The following is a 16,984-nucleotide window of genomic DNA, read 5'->3' on the forward strand; positions in this document are numbered from 1 at the left end:
CTCAGAGACCTTGGTTAAAACACATAGTGCCAAGAAGGTGAGCAAACATATTAAGAACAGTATGCCATATATGCCAGGTACCTTGAAACAGCAAGCATGGACCGGCTCCCGGCAAATAATGATGAATAGTAGAAGTATTCTTATTAATATGGGAAATAAAACAAATCCCTGCTTGTACCATTATTGTTAAACTAGAGGCCCGGTGCACAAAATTTGTGCACCGGAAGGGGGTCCCTTAGCCCAGCCTGCACCCTCTCGCAATCCAGGAGCCCTTGTGGGATGTCCGACTGATGGCTTAGGGGAGCAGGCCTAAGCTGTCAGTCGGACATCCTTAGCACTGCCGTGGAGGTGGGAGAGGCTCCCGCCACTGCCACTGCCACTGCCACTGAGCTTGCCAGCCATGAGCCTGGCTTCTGGCTGAGCAGCGCTCCCCCTGTGGGAGAGCACTGACCACCAGGGAGCAGCTCCTGCATTGAGCATCTGCTCCCTGGTGGTCAGTGCGCATCATAGCGACCGGTCGTTCTGCTGTTCGGTAATTTGCATATTAGCCTTTTATTATATAGGATAATGCTCTACAATTAGACAAAAGAATAAAGTAGAGGTGTTAATATGAGGAAGAGAAAGGCAAAATTATCATTTTTTTAGTTATGTGATCATATACTTGGAAAAACCAAGCAAGTCAACTGAAAAACTAAGACAGTAAGATTCAGTGAGATGTCCATCTTCAACATAACTAGAGCACTCATTTGGCTGTAAGTGGGCTACCCTGTGATTAAGTATTGAGTAAATGATATGTTAAAAATTGTCCTTTACTATTATAGGAAAGATTTAGAGACATCAAATGTTAATTCTCAAATTAATCTGTAAATGTATATCATTCCAGTCCATCATTTTTATTTCATTAGCTCGTTCTGAGCTAGAGGTTCTTAAAATGGGTCCTACAGTTTCCCCCATATTGGTCTTCAAAAGATCTGTCTGCCTTTGAAACTGCTAAATTTTGTAGGTGCCAAAAATGCAGTTTTTTGTTGTTGGTTGAGTTATCCCTCATTTTTAAAAATAAAAATTTATTGGGGTATAATTCACATACAACATAGTAGTTTTATGTGTACAACATAATGATTTGATATTTTATATATTGTGATCACCATAATAAGTCACCATACATAGTTACAGTGATCCCTCATTTCAATCAAATTTTCAAGAAGTCTCTGACCCACAAGAGTTTAAGAATCACTATTCTAAATCCTTAAGTGGTTTAAAATAAATTTTTTTTAATTGCATCTAGGCTGGCGGACCACCTAAGAAGGGGAAACCAAGTGCACCAGGAGGTGCAGGGAGCGCTGGAAACAAGAGCAAAAAGGGATTGGAGACCAAAGAAATAGTGGAGCCTGAGCTCTCGGTCAGTATTATACAATATGTCTCAGACTCATAAAACCATGGAAAGTCAATATCTTTGAGAAGATTTGAGTTCTTATTTATTACTTTTTAGATTCTTGAAATTATCTTAGACACCTTAGACAAACTTTCCCGTTATGATACTAAAATAGGAGCCTCAGCATACATATAGGAATGTTCTTGTGTTTTTACATTCTTACCATTTGTTTCCTTAAGCAGTTTTTAACTTTAATGTGTTTGTGTCTTACAGATAGAAGTGTGTGAAGAAAAAGCTTCAGCTGTCCTTCCTGCTACGTGTATACAACTTCTAGACAGCAGTAACTGGAAGGAAAGGCTGGCCTGTATGGAAGAGTTCCAAAAGGTAGGTGCATAGGGATGAGTTGAGTGTGAAAACTATGTTATACAGAACTGATGAAATGGAAAATGAAAGACTTGTCCTATTGCTGTGTTTTTTAACCAGTGAATATGTTTCAGGGTGTTACCTAAAGGTAAGGCAGGGGTGGGGGTATTTATTTTTTAGCTTTGTAGTGTTTATCTTTCAACATCTGCGTCCTATGTTTTCTGTAACTTCATAACTTAGTACTTACTAAAAAAATTTGGTTTATTCTAAATTACAAGGCTTAGATGAATTTTAATATTATGGTATTTGTTTTTTAATATCAGTAGGAAAACAGATCTCTCCACTAAAACCATCTCTAATCCATTTTTGTTTCCCTCTTTGTGGTCCTGATTCTTGGAGGAACAGACATTATCACTTGGTGTGAGAAGCTCTTCTCAAAAATCTGTGTTAGAAAGGATCATGGTAGTCCATTTTGGCATACTCTCTGTGACTCTAATGAAGGGTGTGGAGAAACTGGAAGCACTGGAACTTGAGGCAGGAAACTTGCCTTCAAGTCCAGCATCTGCTACATATTGCGTTTAAACCTGAATTTGTGCATCTTTGAAATTTAATTCTCAACCACTTCTAACCTACCCTACTTTTCTATGTTTTTAGGAAAATTAAATAAGTCAAAATATTAAGCAGTTTCTGCCACACATTAGGCAAATGAAAACTGTATTAGCATTACTTTCCTTGAAGCAAATTGTTTGTGAATTCCTAAAGTGTGGGGGAAAAAAATGTTTCAATGATATTAATATAACAACCGTAGACCAAACATACAACTTAAGAAACAAAGCATTATAAGAGAAGTTATATAAGCTCCCTTTATAACCCTCTTCATTACCATTTCCATTTGTTATATACTGTTCCCTTGGAACTACTCATTACCTCTTAACTCTTATTCTTTGATTCTACTTCAAGGCTGTTGAACTAATGGACAGAACTGAAATGCCATGCCAGGCATTAGTGAGGATGTTGGCCAAGAAACCTGGATGGAAAGAAACTAATTTTCAGGTATTTTTTCACTAGAGACTTAATGTCTTTTATTGTATTGTTTGTGAAATGTGTATATAAACATATATATGCATTTTCTTCTCATTATTTAGGCTTCAAAGTCCTCTAATCTTTACATATTCAAAGGAGGGATAAACAATGAGATAGCTTTCTTATCTGTTTGGATAAAAAATAAATGCAGCCCTATCTGGTTTTGCTCAGTGGATAGAACGTCAGCCTGCAGACTGAAGGGTCCTGGGTTCGATTCCAGTCAAGGGAACATGCCAGGGTTACAGGCTCAGTCCTTAGTAGGGGGCATGTAGGAGGCAGCCGATCAGTGATTCTCTCTCATCAATGATGTTTCCATCTCTCTCTCCCTCTCCCTTCCTCTCTGAAATCAATACAGATACATTTTAAAAGTAAAAAAATCAAAATAAATGCAGTATTTACATAGCCAATGAAAAATTACCACACAGTCTATTTAACTAATTATAGAGATGAAATTTAACAATACAGTTATTTAGTCTGAAGAGTTAGGTGTAAGGAAAGGATAGGGAAGTGATGCAGGAAGGAAAATGCTGGGGTCCAACCCCAGCAGGTCCAGGGGTCCCCAAAGGTGTGGATGTAGTCGGCGAAGAAGGAATGACACAGAGACAGTGTTCAGTTGATCAGCAGCCTAGCCAGGATCTCTAGCCAGGATCTCCAGCCAAGTTCTGGTCTGGATCCCCAGCGAAGTTCTGCTGTGGATCTCCAGCTAGGTTCTGTGTCCATGTTCTCTTGCTAGGTTCTCCAGGTTCTCCAGCCAGGTTCTGTAGCCATGTTCCCTCGCTAGGTTCTCCAGCCAGGTTCTGTCCAGGTTCTCCAGCCAGGTTCAGTCACCAGGTTCTAGTCAGGTTCTCTTGCCAATTTCTGTAGTCAGGTTCAGTCCAGGATCTTTTGCCATGTTCTCTCGCTAGGTTCTGTCTCTAGGTTCTGAGGCCAGTTTCTGTCCAGGATCTTTTGCCATGTTCTCTCCAGCGAAGTTCTTCTGTCTCTAGAGAACGTTCTGTGTAGGTTCTGTGCCTCCTAAGTTCTGTGTTCTAAGCTCTGTAGTCTAAGTTCTGGTCTCTTGCTGTCTTACTACATCTGTATTTATACCAGTTGATTCAATCCTATCAATCTCTATTACAAAGGTTAGGGCGTTTCCTATCTCCATTCCAGGGAGTAAAGATTAGGTAGCTTAAGCATGATTGTTCGTAGTTAAAATGATTAATTACCCGCCTGGCACTTAGTTAAGAGGTTTTATTCCCTCCCTAACTTCAGGGGAAAATCCCTACCTGGGGATTCAACCTTTCTCGGAGAGGTGACCTTGGTTAAAACACATAGTGCCAAGAAGGTGAGCAAACATATTAAGAACAGTATGCCATATATGCCAGGTCCCTTGAAACAGCAAGCATGGACCGGCTCCCGGCAGGAAAACAGGAAAAGAGTTTCCTTCTCTTCTTCAGGATATACATAGACCTCATGCAAAAAAAATTTTTTAAGTTATGAGGTCTATTTTTTGACATCCTGTTAGTCTCTTTTTGGCTTATCTTCTGCCACCTCTTGTTCTTTCTGTGGGATCCTTAGATGCCTCACACTGTGTTCCCTTAGCACTGTGTTATAGTACCTCGTCCATACTATCCAGCTCCACAAAAGTTTTCTATGCCAAAGTTTTCGAACTACCCTCTTCCCCTCACTCCACTTTTATAACTCCTCTTTATGCAGCTGCACAGATAGATGAAAGAAGCACACCTGATATCAGCTAATAACCTCCTGTGTGTTAGATCCATAACAAGGGATTATTTTATATTTTTTTCCTTTATAACAACTTTATTGAGTGTATAAAACTGTTTTAAAGTTACAGTGCAGCAGCTTTTAGTATATTCACATAGTTCTGCAACTCCTACCACTATATAATTTTAGAATATTTTCATCACCCCAAAAAGAAACCCCATACCCATCAGCGGTCACTCTTTATTCCTTCCAAAATTCCCACACCCAGTCCCTGGCATCTACTTTCTCTCTCTATGAATGACTTCTGGACATCTATATATATAAAAGACTAATATGCAAAGTGGCCCCTTGGGAGTTCGACCAGGAGACTGGGAGTTCAATCGCTCGCTATGACGTGCACTGACCATAAGGGGGTGGCACGGAACAAAGGAAGGCCTCCAGTCGGCAGCCAGCAGTCGTGGAAGGGAGACCCCGGCTGGCAGCTGGAAGGCCCTGATCGCCCCTGATTGCGGGCCAGACCTAGGGACCCTACCCATGCACAAATTTCATGTACCAGGCCTCTAGTTTTATATAAATGGAATGATACAATATTGTCATCTTTTGTTGTGTCTAGCTTTTATTTTGCATAATGTTTTCACCTTCATCCATATTGTAGCATGTATCAATTCTACACTCTTTTTATTGCTAAATAATATTCCATTGTATGAATATACAACATTTTATTTACCTATTCATTAGTTGATGGACATTTTTATTGTTTCCATTTTTTGGCTATCATGAATAATGCTGCAGTGAACATTTATATACAATTCTTTGTGTGAACACATTTTTAATTCCCTTGAGTATATACCTGGAAGTTGAATTTCTGGATCATATGGTAACTCCGTGTTTAACTTTTTTGAGGAACTGCCAAACTATTTTCCAAAGTTTTTGCACCATTTTATGTTCACATCAGCAGTATAAGAGTACTCTGATTTCTCCACATCCATGCCAATATTTATTATTTAAATATTAAAACAAGACAAAGGAAAATATTTATGGGCAAAGGGTCTCAAGCCACATACATCTGCCATTATTACATAACCTCTTTAAATTGTTTCCAAGCTTCTGTCTTTCTTCCACTTAAAAGTCTATAAGTTTAAGTCTCTCAAGTTCTGTTGTGTGTGTGTGCATGAGGGTTGTAGTTTTATTTTTTGTGAGCAACACTATTAGGAACTCTGAATTATGTAGTTAGTATGTCCATTTATCATGTACTAGAGGCCTGGTGCATGAATTCATGCACGGTGGGGTCCCTCAGCCTGGCTGGTTGATTGGAGCCGTCTTTCCCAGTCCTTATCAGGTTATCAGGGCAATCAGGGCCGGCTGAGGGGGAGGTACTGCAGAGGTTGGCCAGCCAGCGATGAGGGCCGATCGGGGCTGCTGGCGGTGGGGTAGGGACATGGGAGGTTGGCCAGCTCGGGGGCGGGGGAGGGACCTCAGGAGGTTGGCTGTGGGAGCATACTGACCACCAGGGGACAGATCCTGCATTGAGCGTCTGCCCCCTGGTGGTCAGTGCGCATCATAGCGACTGGTGGTTTGGTCACTTAGGTTTTTTAGATGTATAGATAGTTCTAGAGACGCTATGCACGAAATTTGTGCAAGGGGCTCAGCCCTCACAGCCCCAGCTGCCTCAGCTGGCCCTTGCAGCCCACCTTTGTCCAGAAGGTTGTCCAGATGGTCATTCTGTTGTTCGGTTTGTTAGCATATTAGCTATTTATTATATAGGATTGGAAGGTGTATATTCAGTACTATCCTATATAATAAAAGCCTAATATGCAAATCGACTGAACAGCAGAACAACTGGTTGCTATGATGCACACTGACCACCAGGGGGCAGATGCTCAATGCAGGAGCTGCCCCCAGCCTGCAGGCCCCAGGCCAGCTAAGGCAGGTGCAAGTGGGGGCCCCTGCAGTCGCCCTGCAGAAGGAAACCACCAGCAGTGGCAGGGGGCGGGGCCAGCGAGTGGGCAGCACCAGACTGGCCAAGGCGGGTGTGAGCCGGGGGGGGCCCAGTCACCCCACAGGTTGCCCCACAGATCAGCCCTGATCTCCAGCCAGGCCTAGGGACCCTACACAGGCACTAATTTCGTGCACCAGGCCTCTAGTATAAAAATAATCATATAAGGAGACTATAGAAATTAAAATTTTCAATTCATTAAATTTCCATGTGATAACATCTATAATCATAAAAGGGAAATATGCTAATTTGACCGGACATCATTCTGGACATCCTTCCTGATGAAGCCGGGGCTGGAGGGAAGCCAGCCGGGTCCCAGGTGCCTGCGGGCAGCCTGAGGGAAGCCAACCTGGGTCCCAGGTGCCAGAGGGAAGCTGGCGCCGGCAGCTGGGGGAAGGAAGGCCTACTCTTGCACAAATATTTGTGCAACGGGCCTCTAGTCCTATATAATAAAAGGGTAATATGCAAATAGACCGAATGACGGAATGACTAGTCTCTATGACGCACAATGACTACCAGGGGACAGACGCTCAGGAGTTGCCCCCTGGTGGTTAGTGCACTAACCACCTTAGCGCTGCAGCAACAGCAGCACTAAGGATGTCCAACTGCACGGGGAACGGGCCTAAGCCATCACTTGGACATCCCCCGAGGGCTCCCAGACAGCAAAAGGGTGCAGGCCGGGCTGAGGGATCCCCTCTCTCTTCCCTCCCCTCCGAGCGCACGAAAGTAGTGCACCAGGCCTCTAGTTGTTAATATTTTAAAGCATTGAGTGGTTTGATTTTTTTTCCCTTAGCTGTCACTTAGCTACTTTAATTGCTAACAAAGGATAAAAATTATTTTGCTTGTTTAAAAGTCTGATTTTAGATTGGTCATGTTCTCAGCTGGTCTTAATTTTGTTGTTATAGAAATAAGTACATAAATAAATGTCTTTGGCTTACTCATAACTTTATGGTAACGTTATCCTTTTTCAGGTGATGCAGATGAAGCTTCACATAGTTGCTTTAATTGCCCAGAAGGGAAATTTTTCCAAAACGTCAGCTCAGATTGTCTTAGATGGCCTTGTAGATAAGATTGGAGATGTGAAATGTGGGAACAATGCAAAAGAAGCTATGACAGCAATAGCTGAAGCTTGCATGTTGCCCTGGACAGCTGAACAGGTTAGTGACACAGCTCTCTTACCCCCAGTTTTCCCAATTTTGTCTCAAATTTTCATTTAAAGTTACTTTTTAAGCTTAGTCTTATCTTTTCAAGTATGTTTTAGATACTGTGTTTTTTACCTTTAATAATACACTGTTGGATAATAATTAAACTCTATCTTAGTCAAGAATAATCTATTAGAGATGAGAGTAATTTTCTCTTAAAACATAATTCAGAGTGATCATTAATGAAAGAAAAGTTATAAATAGTATTTTCCTGTCAGTTAACTCTTTTTCTTGTGTAGGTTAAATATTTCATTCCTAAAGTCATTATTGCAGCTGTTTTAGCATCACAAAACCATGCTTCATCCACTTCTGCCTTCATGTCATGCTATATTTCTATGAGAAATATCAGAGATCTGTTTGTTTGTTTTTCTCCTGCTCCAGGTTATGTCAATGGCATTCTCTCAGAAGAATCCCAAGAATCAGTCAGAAACTCTGAATTGGCTATCAAATGCAATAAAAGAATTTGGTTTTTCTGGGTAAGTCAGAAAAAAATCCAATACAAAATAATTAAATGTTTTGCAAATCTCTGACTGGTGATTATGTTTGTTGTAGCTATCTCTGCTTATTTCTGAAACAACAGAGCTGGGTTATCTAATTTATATAAAACAACCCAGCTGGTGTGGCTCAATGGTTGAGCGTTGAACCTATGAACCAGGAGCTCATGCTTCAATTCCCGGTCAGGGCACATGCCCAGGTTATAGACTCAGTCGGGATCGTGCAGGGGGCAGCTAGTCAATGATACTCTCATCATTGATGTTTCTCTCTCTCTCTTTCCTTTTTCCTTCCTATCTCTGAAATCAGTAAAAAAATATTTTTTTTAAAATTCCAGAAACCTACATTTATTCCTCAAAAATCTATACAGGTGCTCTTTGACCTATGATGTGGTTACATCCCAATAAACCCATTGTAAGTTGAAAATATCATAAGACAAAAATATGCCTAACCTACTGAACATCATAGCTTAACCTAGACCTTTCACATGCTCAGAACACTTACATTAGCCTACAGTAGGGCAAAATCATCTTAACACAAAGCCTATTTTTTAAAAAAATGTTAAATATCTCATGTAATAGACTATGCATATCTCTTCATATCATTTGTAAGGTCAAAAAATCTTAAGTCAGCCCTGGCTAGGTGGCTCAGTTGGTTGGAGCATTGTCCCATGCACCAAAGGATTGTGGGTTCTATTCCTGATCAGGACACATACCTTAGCTAGGTTTCAGGTTCAGTCCCATGTCAGGGCACATATGGGAGGCAACTGATTGATGTTTCTCTCTTACATCAATTTCTCCCTCTCCCTCCCTCCGCTATCTCTAAAATCAATAAACATATCCTCGGGTGAGGATTTTTTTTTAAAAAATCATTAAGTCAGGGACCATCTGTATTGGCTTATGCACCTGCATTTTGATATCCACTAATACTAGAGTTCTCTACGTAATTTTTCCTCCAGTGTTATAACTCTCCAACAGAAAAGCCAGTTCCAAGGATTGCTAGTCAAATACATTTGTAAATTACTGCATATAATCACATTTGTTGAGAAACCTGTAGTGCACATTGATGAATTCAAGGCTCTCAGAAGTCATGCAATAAAGAAGTTTGTTTAACTTGCTGTTTTTCCAAACTTATGTGCATATTGAACACATTTATTTCATTAACAAAATTTTATAGAGCTTATTTTATGCTAGGCATTTTCTAAATAATTTATTTGATTAAATCATCATAAAAACCATGTGAGGATTGTTTTCTCTGTTTTATGAATAAGAATACTTACTAGGGCATAGAAAGTTTAAATATTCTGCTTAAGTCACAGCTAAGTTATGGCAAAGCCAAGATTTTAACACAGGCATTCTGATTCCAAGAAAGAAGATTACACTGCTATACCATGTTGCCTTTCTCTCTGCCATGTTGCTTGTTACAATATGCCTCTTAATATCTTGCAAAACAGTGTTCTGAGTTTTACCAAGTGAAGAAATACTACTTACTCCAAAAGTTATCATTCAAGTGTCATTAAGCAAAGAATTGTTATATCAGTACCTGTGGTGTCTTCCATAGTTGAGGGTATTGTTATAATTTCTTCTTAATTGTATAGTCTTTGCTGAAAAACTAATTTCTTGGCATGACATAAAAGCCAGGTGAATATTTTTCTTTTTTAATTATACTTATCCATGACCTTATATTTATTCAACTACTACATAAGAGCAGCATCTATGATATTCCAGTCATTTGTTCCAAGCCCTAGGAATACATCATGGACAAGATGATAATAAAAAATATACCAAGAGTGTAGGAACAACAGAGTAAAAAAAAAGCAGGTTTAGAGGTTAGGTGGAATCACCTGACTGTGGTTTATCATAAGATAGAACAAGAGTCCATCCAGAAACAATAACGTTTGAGCAGAGACCTTCAGGACATGAGTTAGCTGAGACAATCTGGGAGAACATTCTAGACCAAGGGACAGCAAGTGCAAAAACCCTGGGGTAGGAGCATATATGATATATTTAAAAATTGGAAGGAGTGATTGTTCTTTAGAATGTAGCTAGAGTGGAATAAGTGAGGAGATGGAGAGTGGTAGGAGATAACATTAGAGAAAGAAGAGGAAGCCAAGTCATATAGAGCTTGAAAATTTATTTTGTTTTTAATGCAGCAGAAATCTGGTTGAAAGCCTCTGTGTAGAGGGAGAGAGGCAAGAGGCTGCAGAAAAGCTATAAACTAAAATTTCAGATAAGAGAATAGTAATTCAGAAGATGGCATATGAAACTAGACCCCATTGGTTCATATCCCTAATCTGCTATTTTTTCAGCTTTGTAGCCTTGGACAAGGGACTGCTCCTCTTTTGACCTAATTTACCTTTCTGTAAAATGCCAAAATGGTACCTCATAGGGTTGTTGTGAAAAATACATAAAATGCTGAAAACTGGACCTGGCATATGATAAGAGCACTAGGAATGTTGGCCTCTTTTAAAAGTGGGGGTAGAGGAAAGGAATAGAAACTGATATTGGAGATTCAAAGTTTGAAGTTGGAAGTCATTAGAGGAACAGAAGAGTAACAGGATCATTCTGACTATAGTCGAAACAGATAGTGAGGATCAAGGGCAGAAGCAGGGTGACTACTTAAAAAGCTATTGGAGTAATGCTGTCAAGAAATTTCAGTGGCTTGGAGATAGTTTGATACAGGAGGAAGTGTTATGATTCGGAATATATTTTGAAAGTAAACCTGACCAAAGAGTGGGCATAAGAGAGGAGTCAGGATGCCTCGGGGGTCAAGAATGACCTGAGCAACTGGAAGCATGATGTGGCTCTTTACTATGGTAGGAAAGACTGTGGGAAGAACAGGTTTTGGGGTCAGGGTTTGTTTTTTGGTTGTGTTTTGTTTGTTTTTTTAATATTTTTATTGATTTTAGACAGAAAGAGAGAGGGAGAGAGAGATAGAAACATAATGATAGAGAATCATTAATCAGCTGTCTCCTGCATGTCCCCCACTGGGGACCAAGCCCACAACCCGGGCATGTCCCCTGACCGGGAATCAAACCCGGGACCCTGGAGTCCATAGGCCAATGCTCTATCCACTGAGCCAAACTGGCCACAGCGGGGTCAGAGGTTTTACAATCTGGAGTGGTTTTGACAGTTGTAGGGCAACATCTAGACATAAGTGGAAATGTCACAAAGGCAGTTGGATATCTGAATTGAGTTCAGGAGAGAAGTCAACACTGGATTTAGGAGTAATTAGCATATAGATAGTGTGTAATTTTTAATGAGTGTAGAAAGCAAATAGGTGAGATTCCAGGACATATCCAAAGGAAGGCACTTCTAGAGTCTGGCTTTTTAAAACTATTGAGTGTTTTGTTTGGTTTTAATTCTAATTGTTATTTCTTCTAGATTGAATGTGAAAGCTTTCATTAGCAATGTGAAGACAGCGCTTGCTGCAACAAACCCAGTGAGTATATACCAGCATATATAAGAACAGTACAGCCATCTTTGCGGTTCTGCTGTTATTTGGAATATTCTTTTTGTTCTGCCTACTAGGCTGTGAGGACTTCTGCTATTACCCTGCTTGGTGTAATGTACCTGTATGTTGGTCCCTCTTTGCGAATGTTTTTTGAAGATGAGAAGCCTGCTCTCCTATCTCAGATAGATGCAGAATTTGAGAAGGTAAAGATTTCACAAATTATGCAATCTGTTGGTGAACTTCAGAAAGCTCATATTAGTTAAATTTAAACCTTTAACCCTTTGGAACAAACAGTATGATTGTGTTTGCTTTTATATGCATAAAGTATCCCTAGGAAGAGTTCCTAACAAATTAATAACTTTGATTGTCGATGAGGAAGAGATCAGGGTAACTTTGGTATAGGATGGGAGGTTTTCCTCTTTATATCCTTTGTGCCTTTGGAATTTCAAATGTTTTGAATGTATGACCTATTGAAAAAGTACATTAAATATAACATTAAAAATTTTTAAATAAAAAATATTGTCCCTCCTTGAATAAACTTTGTAATGGAAATTGCTAAGTTTTGGCAGACTTGCTGTATAATGTCTTGGGCATACAAGTCAAAAGACAGCCTCATGATTAAGAAATCAGATTCTGATAGGTTTTATAAAAATATATTTTGCCATGTTGTCTCAAAATTGGAACCTAAATAGAAATTAAGACATGTACTGTGTAAATATTAGGTATTAGGAAGGAATAGGAAATTTTGACACAGGCACCATTCTCCAACTTGGTTGCTCTCAGGTCCTTCATCAAGGTCACTAGCTTCACTGATTTATTTGTTTGGATGTAGATGCAGGGCCAGAGCCCACCTGCTCCAACCAGAGGGATTTCCAAACACAGCACAAGTGGTACAGATGAAGGAGAAGATGGGGACGAACCAGATGATGGGGGCAATGATGTTGTGGATCTTTTGCCAAGGACAGAAATAAGGTTGGTTTATAGGAAATGGTTTATTTGATTTATTATACTGAAAATTTTTTGGCTTTTTGTTAATCCTTACTAGAGGATATTTTTTCCATTGCTTTTCAGAGAGAGTGGGAGGAGGGAGGGAGGAGAAGGAGAGAGAGAGAAACATCTATATGAGAGACACATGGACTGGTTGCCTTCTGCACACGCCCAGGTACGTTCAGGAATCGAACCGTAGACCCTTTTATGTGCAGGCTGATGCTCTAACCAGCTGTACCACACCAGCCAGGACATAATGCAGTTTTAATCTGGTGCCTTCTCTTTTTCAGGTAGGGATACTTCTGTGACATCATTATTTTTTAGGAGTCTGGAATTAAGGTGGTGCCTTTTTTTTTTTTTTTTTTTTTTCCAGTGATAAAATCACTTCAGAGTTGGTATCTAAGATTGGTGACAAAAATTGGAAGATCAGGAAAGAAGGCCTAGATGAAGTGGCAGGTATTATCAATGAAGCAAAATTTATCCAACCGAACATAGGTGAACTTCCAACTGCTTTGAAGGGTCGACTCAATGATTCAAATAAAATCTTGGTATGTAGAACACATGCCTGTTATATTTCTTGCCCCCTTCTCCTTTCAGTAGGTTCCTTTTCAATTAAATTGTTGCCAGCAGAAAAATGAATGGTCACTTTACTTGCTATGGATTACAAATAGCTTTCTTTAATTTCTTAGATATACCACAAGATATGCTGGTAGATGGCAAGTTTATAAGTCAAATTTTTATGAAGCTCAGATTTGCTTTTTACAGTATTCTAATGTTAAATATCTTTGTATAAAACTGCTTGTATTATACATAAACATGCTTAATTTCTAATTCTTAAATTTGAATTTTTATGTCAAGATTTTAATAAACTAGACTTTACCAGTATAATCTCTGGTCTAAAATTCTAATGCTTCTATTTTATGAACTAATGATAAAAGCAGTGGCCACCACCTAAAAACCACCACCTAAAAATTATTCATAAGCTAATTAGAGTAGCATTCGTTTGAGCTGATTTACCTGTCTCTTAGCAGCAGATTTGTAAAACTTTGTGCACAGCTTGCTCATGATTTGAACATGAAGTGTTGGCTCTTTCCACTCAGGTGCAGCAAACATTGACTATCCTCCAGCAATTGGCAGTAGCTATGGGCCCAAACATCAAGCAACATGTGAAGAACTTAGGCATTCCTATCATCACAGTTCTTGGAGACAGCAAGGTAAACCTGACTCCTCACTACAGCTCCAATCTGGAATAAGCCAGTCACACTCCAGAGCTAAGAATAATTATCTTTTCTTACATGTAAGGGTACATATAGAGAAGAGAATATTAGGAGGAAAATAGTAAACATTTTTACCAACCAGGCAGTATTAACATGACCAGATATATCACTTACTAGCTTTGTGACACTTAGATAAGTTATTTATCTTTTGACTTTTGTTTTATCTATTTATTTCATTGTTACAGAATTAAGTACGAGTCTGCACATAAGATACCTGTACCTATTTTATATAGTATGTACTCAAAAAATGGTTGCTATTGTGATTATGACATCACTGTTAAAAGTATCAGTATAAAGAGTAATTAAATATATGAATTTTTGGATCATGTATTTATTTTCTACCTTATTTCTCTAAACTACTAGAACAGGATCCTCTAGTACTTGATTAGGATACTTAGTTTCATTGAATGTTGTAAGCCTCTTATGTTTAGCCCTACATTGAGTATTTTTAAATGTGTCTTTATTTTTGTACTAGAGGCCCGGTGCATGGATTCATGCACTAGTGGGGTCTCCTGGCCTGGCCTGCACCCTCTCGCAATCCAGGACCCCTCAGGGGATATCAGACTGCAGTTTTGGCCCAATCCCTGCAGGCCAGGCTGAGGGACTCCACCAGTGCATGAATCCGTGCGTCGGGCCTCTAGTATGCATATAAAATCTTTGGCTAATCCCTTCCTGCCCTTCCCCTTCCCCCCTTTCCTGTGAGATTCATCAGTCTGTGCATTGAGCGTCTGCCCCCTGGTGGTCAGTGCGCATCATAGCTGCCGGTCAAATGGTCAGAAGGTCACTTAAGCTTTTATATAAATAGATAGATAATACATTTAATGTGAGAAATTAGGCTATTTTAATATTTTTGTGTCAAATAAGTACTCATTCTATTAATACAAGTTAATATAAAAACATAAATGTTAAAGTTGTTAGTAACCATTATGTATTCTGTGACCTTTAGAATTACATTCTTTAGATAAACATGAACATAAGAGCACCCAGAGGTTCAGGAAACAAAACCTAAAGAGTTTGTTCCACCCTGGCTGGTTTGGCTCAGTGGAAAGAGCGTCAGCCTACAGACTGAAGGGTCCCAGCTTTGATTCGGGTCAAGGGCATATGCCCAGGTTGCAGTCTCGATCCCCAATAGGGGGCATGCAGGAGGCAGCCAATCAATGATTCTCTCTCATCATTGATGTTTCTATCTCTCTCTCTCTCCCTCTCTTTTCCTCTCTGAAACCAATAAAAATATATATTTTTTTAAAAAGTTTGTTCCCCTTACATGATATTTTATGCATAGGTCACTGTTTTGCCTAGTTAACTTACTACAGAATCTGTTCAAGTTGAAGTTTTATGTATCTACTGTAATTTGGAGTTTTAATACACACAGAACTAGATTATGTTTCAAAGAAGACGGTTCCAAGTATGTTCATATGGACCTTAGAGAAACCTCCATGTTCATGTTCACAAAGAAACAAGCTTTTCACTTCCTACTTCCTCCAAACCATAGTCAATGTTATTTTTACTAATTCTCTCCTCCATTCAGAACAATGTTCGAGCTGCTGCCCTAGCGACTGTGAATGCTTGGGCAGAACAGACTGGCATGAAGGAATGGCTGGAGGGAGAAGATCTTTCTGAAGAGCTCAAAAGGGAAAATCCTTTCCTGAGGCAAGAGGTTAGTACTACAAATATCACGTTGTCTTACTCATGTCTTTTATCTTCTTAGAGGCTTGGACCTACTAATAAGTATACATATGTGGACAGAATGTATTTCATTATAAAACAGTTAATACAATGAAAGTAAATTCCTAGAGTTTTTGTATTCATTTTTCCCCCCTTTCATGTGCTTTATAATAAAACTTTTAAAGGACTAGCCTTTTTGTGAAATTTTCTCTTTCCTGTCACTCTTAAATAGTAAAGTAAGCGGTTTTAATCAGGGCATAAAAATGGAGTTAACATTCAAAAATCCATAATGTAATATCAACAGACTAAATACTAAAAAAAATCATAAGATCATATCATTTGACATAAAAAAGGGATTTGAGAAAATCCAACACCTATTCATGATAAATTTAAAAAAAAAAACTCATCAAGTGAGTAATAGAAGAGAATTATCTCAACTAGATAAAGAGCACTTGCAAAAACCTCTACATAAAATACCATATTTAGTGGTGAAAACCTGGATGCTTTCTTCTAAGATTAGGAACAAAACAAGAATGTCCACTTTCACTACTATTATTTAGCAAAGTCCTAGAAGTTCCAGTCACTGCAATAAAGCAAGAAAAACAAATGAAGATCTTACAGATTGGATAAAGAATAAATAAATTTTTCTCTAACTGCAGATAACATGACTGTCTACAAAGAAAATCCAAAGGAATCTACAAGTAAACTAGAAACTAATAATTATTTTCAGTAAGATTTCAGGATACAAAATCAACACACAAAAATCAATCACATCTACACTAATAAAAGAGAAACATGGTAATTGGCGTACGACCACTACCCTTCCCATTGGCTAATCAGGGCAATATGCAAATTAACTGTCAGCCAAGATGGCGGCCGGCAGCCAGGCAGCCTGAAACTAACATGAGGCTTGCTTGCTAACTCCAACGTTCCCCGCCTGCCACTGCAGGCCTCTGAGCCTGCAGTTTCAAACATTGTAACAAATATAGAAGGTAAACAAAACCCCAGAAACAAGCTTTCAGCCGGCTGGGATCTCAGAGCTGGAGTTGATACAGAGTTTCAAGAACTGAAACAAACCAGATGCCTGCTTTCAGGAGCGGAGGCCTAAGAGCTGGAGCCTCAGAGCTAAAGCTGGCCCAGAATAAAAAAAAAAAAGAAAAAAAGAAGCAGTTGGGAGCTTCAGTCCCAGCCTGAAAACAGCCCCCAACCCCTCACCCACACTGGCCAGGCACCCCAGTGGGGACCCCCACCCTGATCCAGGACACCCTTCAGGGCAAACCAGCCGGCCCCCACCTGTGCACCAGGCCTCTATTCTATATAGTAAAAGGGTAATATGCCTTCCAGCACTGGGATCAGCGGAGCTGAGAGGCCTCCCGGCACCGGGATCAGC

The 16,984-nt window shown here is 39.5% G+C and overlaps 1 protein-coding gene across 5 annotated transcripts in view; it reads left to right on the forward strand.

Annotated features, from left to right (window-relative positions):
- The window catches only part of CKAP5 (cytoskeleton associated protein 5), a 90,929-nt gene that overhangs the window by 44,418 nt on the left and 29,527 nt on the right, over window positions 1-16,984 (forward strand). For all 5 annotated transcript variants that reach the window (XM_036326010.1, XM_036326007.1, XM_036326009.1 and 2 more), the window contains 11 exons: window positions 1,286-1,399; window positions 1,646-1,756; window positions 2,696-2,788; window positions 7,490-7,675; window positions 8,102-8,196; window positions 11,596-11,653; window positions 11,743-11,868; window positions 12,498-12,637; window positions 13,026-13,200; window positions 13,753-13,866; window positions 15,458-15,586. In XM_036326010.1, the coding sequence (XP_036181903.1) occupies window positions 1,286-1,399; window positions 1,646-1,756; window positions 2,696-2,788; window positions 7,490-7,675; window positions 8,102-8,196; window positions 11,596-11,653; window positions 11,743-11,868; window positions 12,498-12,637; window positions 13,026-13,200; window positions 13,753-13,866; window positions 15,458-15,586 (1,341 nt within the window). The remainder of the gene's footprint in view (window positions 1-1,285; window positions 1,400-1,645; window positions 1,757-2,695; window positions 2,789-7,489; window positions 7,676-8,101; window positions 8,197-11,595; window positions 11,654-11,742; window positions 11,869-12,497; window positions 12,638-13,025; window positions 13,201-13,752; window positions 13,867-15,457; window positions 15,587-16,984) is intronic.

This window comes from Myotis myotis, unplaced genomic scaffold (genome assembly GCF_014108235.1).
Source record: "Myotis myotis isolate mMyoMyo1 unplaced genomic scaffold, mMyoMyo1.p scaffold_m19_p_10, whole genome shotgun sequence".
Lineage (NCBI taxonomy): Eukaryota > Metazoa > Chordata > Mammalia > Chiroptera > Vespertilionidae > Myotis > Myotis myotis.